Source organism: Charadrius vociferus, unplaced genomic scaffold (genome assembly GCF_000708025.1).
Source record: "Charadrius vociferus isolate BGI_N301 unplaced genomic scaffold, ASM70802v2 scaffold682, whole genome shotgun sequence".
In the NCBI taxonomy this organism is placed as follows: domain Eukaryota; kingdom Metazoa; phylum Chordata; class Aves; order Charadriiformes; family Charadriidae; genus Charadrius; species Charadrius vociferus.
In genome coordinates, this window is record NW_009647227.1 from 35,906 (window position 1) to 40,685 (window position 4,780).

The following is a 4,780-nucleotide window of genomic DNA, read 5'->3' on the forward strand; positions in this document are numbered from 1 at the left end:
GTCCCCCTCCGCCTGCAGAGCCACTGTGGGTAGGGGCATCCCCCCATGGGGTTCCCCAACCCAAAAAGGTTTCTGAAGGGTGTTTTTGCCCTCCTCCCCACAGCTCTTCCTGCGCCGCAGCACCTGGCGAAGCTTCGCCTCGCAGACGGACGGGGAGGCCCGAGTGACCCGGGTGCTGCGGGAGAAGTTCCCCCGTGCTTCTGCCATCAAAGTCGTGGATATATCAGGTACAGGAAAAAAAGCTCTTTAATTCCTCTCCCCAAACCTTCCATGCGCTTTGCGGGGGAGGAATTGAGTCTGTCCCCGGCGCCCCCCCCCAAAAGGATCAGGAATGGGGTGAGGGGGGCACAAAGGACTGTGGTCTTTGCTCAAGCGTTTGCCACTGTCTTTATTTTTCTAGGAGGCTGCGGTGCCATGTATGAAATTCACATCGAGTCGGAGGATTTCAGAGAGAAGCGGACGGTGCAGCAGCACCAGATGGTTAACCAGGTGAGGGGGACTGCGGCCTGGCTGGTGACGATTGTGTTTGGGCACAGGGGGGTGTGAGAGTGTGTGCGGTGCTTCGTGCTGCACTGCCTGTGTGGCACTTGGAGCTGAACTCGCTGCCTGCAGCGTGTTGGTGTAGCACTATTTACTGTGCGCACATGCAATGGGTGTGCCAAACTGCGGTGCCTGAAGTGCTGCACGCACTGTGGGTGAAGTGCTGCGCAGACACACGGTGTGAGTGCCTCAGTAGCTCTTTGCTCCCTCCCAATAAAGATCACTGGGAGGGAAGGAAGAGCCACACTGAAGATGAGCATGGCTCTACCCAATAAAAGCCAGCATAGCTTGCTCTTCATGTGGCTCTCCCTCCCCTCCCAGTAAAGGCGAGTGTGGCTCTTCCTTCCCCCACAGTAAAAGCCACCATGGCTTGCTCATCCATCCCAGTGTAACTCACTCTTGCTTCCCAGTAAAGGTGAGTGTGGCTCTTCATCAGGGAACACCAGTGTAGTGCTGTGTGTGCGCATGGGGCACTTGGCCTGGTGCAGTGCACTCTGTAGTTCAGCAGTGTGTGCAGTGCGCATGTGGTGTGAGGATTGTGTGTCTGCACACAGTAGTCACCGAGAGGGACAGCTACACACACACTGTATGCTATGCACATGCAGTGAGAGGGTGAGTGTCTTTTGGAGCTCTCCCCACCTGTGTAATGAACAGTATAGGGCTTCCCCAAATTTATTGGGCAGGCTACACTTTGGCTGTGCTTGCACAGCATTTACAGGGAAAGTAGTTTAAGCACTCAGACCCCCAAACAAATTGTGTGCCAGCAGCACATCACACAGGGTGTGTGGCCAAAATTACATTACATTCTCTTCCCAGGGTGTTGAACTAGAGTGCTCTTACAGTATGCATACAAAATTCCTGGAGAAAAGGGAAAGGCAGATTGTGTACTAAAAACATCCACTGCAGTACACCTACCAGATTGCAGTTGAGAAGAGAGGAAAAAGGTGGCTTGACATCATAGCGGTGGTGTTGGGTACCACATGGCCTAAAGCGGTGGCACTGAGTAGTGTTGCTGTGTGCACAAGTAGCACTCTGCTGCCATCACGAGCACTACACTGTGATGCTCAGTGCTGGTGTCCTCTGTTGCAGGCACTGAGTGAGGAGATCAAGAGCATGCATGGACTGCGCATCTTCACCTCCACCCCCAAACCCTGATGCTGAGTGGTCAATAAAGATGCTCTCCTGAGGTGGCTGTGGCCCCCAACTGCCTGTATCAAAAAGCCCTGTGTTTTCAATTAAGCACCTGTGCAGGGTGGGGGGGGTGTGATGGGGGAAAGGAAGGAGAAGAGACAGCCAAGAGAAGAGCAGGAAGGAGAAACTTTATTATTGCTGGGTCCCTCCCTCAGCCCCACCACACTGGGGACAGGATGGGAGCCCATCAGACCAGGCACTTCTTTTCCTCCCCCCACAATGCTGTCACCAAAGGGGAGCTTAAGGCTCTAAGTGCACCTCGTCCAAAAAAAAGCACTTCAGAAATAAGCTGAGCCACTCTGCTTTTGCCATCACCCCGGTTGGGCTGCTCACAGGCCAAGTGCTGTGGGGCCAGAGAAAAACTTGAGTAGAAAGCAGGAGTGCAGCACTTGAACTTGGCCTGTGGGGAACAAAATCTGCTAAAATCTCCTCTGAGGCCGAGTCCCATCTTCAACAAGAGTGCGGTTTTGCCAGACCAGAGCCAAGTGGACTGCACAGGCGCAGCCAAAACTTTAAACCAACACCAGGGGCTGCACAGTGGAAGCAATGCTTGGCCTCTGAGACGGATGCCATTCGGAGTGCAGTCTGGTGTCTCGGGGCTCACACCGCTGAAGGCGAAGCATAGAAGTGGCTGGCGTACAAAGCGGAAAGGAGCGGCCAAAAGGGTCCTCCCAGGGAAAGTCTATCTGTCCTTGGAGCCCAGCTTCTCGATCAGTTCCTGCAGAGGAGCCAACTCCCGCCTGTCGATCAAGTTGAATTCCTAGCGGGGAAAAAAGAAACAACAGAAAAAACTAAAGGCACCTCTCAAAGAGCTGCTGGAAAACACATCTGGCCAACGCGCGCCAGCTCCAAAAGAACCACCAAACAGCATTACTGCAGCAGCCACTGCTCCTGTTTCTCTGTGGAGAAATTCAGCATTTCACAGCAGAAAAAGCTTTGTGGTCTTGAAGTATCATGCTGCTCAAGTTGCACAGGCTGTTAAAATACTGACAAAGTGGGGAAGAAAAAGAAAAAAAATAGACAAGAGGTGCTGCTGCTGTTTCCAAGTCAATTCTTGAGCTACAAGAGCTCCAAGTTCTCCTCCGAGCCTGGTTTCTTTTGCAGCACATTGATAGTAAAACCTGAGAGGGAAATTCAAGCGTTCGCAGCCAACTCGGACACACTTCCTGAAAAGGACAGAAAAAGAAAACCCAAACCCCAACACCACAAACCCACAGCTGCACGGTTCGCACAATACTGAGGGTGGGAGCTGAGACTATCTTCCAGCACACACCACAGCTGCAGATCTTCAAAGGGTGAGGGGGCACTTAAAATCCAACTCCCTTGAAAAGCAAACGGAGAACAAGATGCCCCAGAAGCAGGCGACCGGCTGCTGTTTTGCAACTCACCTGCACGAAGAAGATAAAGTGCTTGAAGGAGGTGTTGAGGTGGGCCTCCTCCTGCAGCCGCATGACGGAATCGAAGTGCTGGTGGTAGATGTGGGCGTAGACGCGGAACAGCCGCTTCAGGATTGTCTTGGCCACCGACATGAAGTTCTTGGGAAAAGGGACGCCTGAAACACACCAATGCGCACAGATGAGTCCTTCAGTTTGGTCAGAAGGACCAAAGTGAGACGTTCCGGCAGTGTCTCAGTCCTGTACGTGAGGGCCATTGCATTGTGCTTACCGATCTTTGAAGGGAAGAGCGTTTCATCATCCAGCTGGTCCTGTACCCACGTCATCAAGTAATCGATGTACTTTGGAGCTGAGCACTTGATCGGCTTCTTTATGTTGGTGCCGTCTGCCCAGTGGTACTCGTACCTGTGGGGAGAGGGAAGGAAAAGAAATTCTTTGCTCAGAGAGGGAAAATCACATTTTCTGGCCCCGCAACTTCCTCCTTATCTCTGTAAGGAGTGATGCTGCAACACTCCTACTCCTCCAAAAGCAGCGCTTTGCCTTTCCCAGTTATTAAGCACAACTACAGTCACAGGTAGTACCTCCACAGCCATCACCCTCAGGGTTTATCCTCAAAAGTAAACTTGAACGTCACAGCAACCTCCTCCGACATCAACATTTCCTCAAAATGAGACAAAAACCGGCCAGAAGGGAAGCGTCACAGCCATCACCCACCAGCTGCATCAGTTCACCTACGGCTTTCAGACACCCTCTGGGAATTTGGCACTCCCTCTCCCCTCAAAAGTTCCCAGAGAGACCTGCCCTGGAGCTGCACGTTAGCCAAAGCTTTTGGAAGCCACTGTCTCAAACGGACACACATGCCTATCGATCCCAGGGCACACACTGACTGTAACACAACACAACACCACAACCCGCTTTCTCTGCGATCTTTTGCAAAATCCTTCAAAAGCACAGGGAAAACCCCCACGTTTCGACTGTCGCCTGTTGACCGACGACAAGTGAAAACAAACTGTGCCATTTAAACAGGAAATCGTTACAGGAAACGTCCCCAAATATAGAAACAGGAACTTGCAATCTAGATACTTCTGGGTAGAAAAGCAGGGCACGATGTTACACAGCACCCTACGAATACTGCCCACCAGCCAGACTCCACACAGCTGCGCCAAAACCAGAGCCTCGAGTAACCTTACACACCAGATGCCCTGCTGCAGCTTCACCTCGACAAAATACACAAGTGTAACGCCAACATGTAACATTCCTCTCCCTAGAGAAGAGGAGGTATTCACACCTCCTAAAAACAAGGCAACCTATACACCTTTGTTATTTCCCTTCCACTTTCCCCCACGCCCCAACTTTCTCCTGCAAAGCAGTTACAGCATGTCGGCGAGCTAAACGTCCCTCCTGAAAACCACCGCCCCTGCTTCTTGCCTGCACGAGGATCGCCAGTGCGAATCGAGGGACAACAGCCCCTAAAACCACCTGCGGACATCACACCCTTTCACAGCCTGTGCCAGGATAAGTGTGTTTCAGGCCAGGCTGATTCAACTGGACACGTCATAGCAGCCTTGATATGGCGTAGGGATTGGCAAGACTCAAAAGACACTTGGCCGTTCCTTACTGCACCTACCAGTCTCTATAAGCACGAGGTTCCCTTC

General features: G+C 52.2%; 2 protein-coding genes across 2 annotated transcripts in view; one reads left to right on the forward strand and one right to left on the reverse strand.

The window, feature by feature from the left end:
• The window catches only part of BOLA3 (bolA family member 3), a 7,774-nt gene extending 6,079 nt beyond the window's left edge, over nucleotides 1-1,695 (forward strand). The window contains exons 2-4 of the mRNA XM_009879817.1: nucleotides 104-227; nucleotides 401-489; nucleotides 1,630-1,695. Of these exons, the coding sequence (XP_009878119.1) occupies nucleotides 104-227; nucleotides 401-489; nucleotides 1,630-1,695 (279 nt within the window). The remainder of the gene's footprint in view (nucleotides 1-103; nucleotides 228-400; nucleotides 490-1,629) is intronic.
• A 699-nt stretch (nucleotides 1,696-2,394) lies between these two features.
• The window catches only part of MOB1A (MOB kinase activator 1A), a 5,289-nt gene continuing 2,903 nt past the window's right edge, over nucleotides 2,395-4,780 (reverse strand). The window contains exons 4-6 of the mRNA XM_009879818.1: nucleotides 3,397-3,530; nucleotides 3,120-3,283; nucleotides 2,395-2,491 (exon numbers count right to left, since the gene is read on the reverse strand). Of these exons, the coding sequence (XP_009878120.1) occupies nucleotides 2,414-2,491; nucleotides 3,120-3,283; nucleotides 3,397-3,530 (376 nt within the window). The 3' untranslated portion in view covers nucleotides 2,395-2,413. The remainder of the gene's footprint in view (nucleotides 2,492-3,119; nucleotides 3,284-3,396; nucleotides 3,531-4,780) is intronic.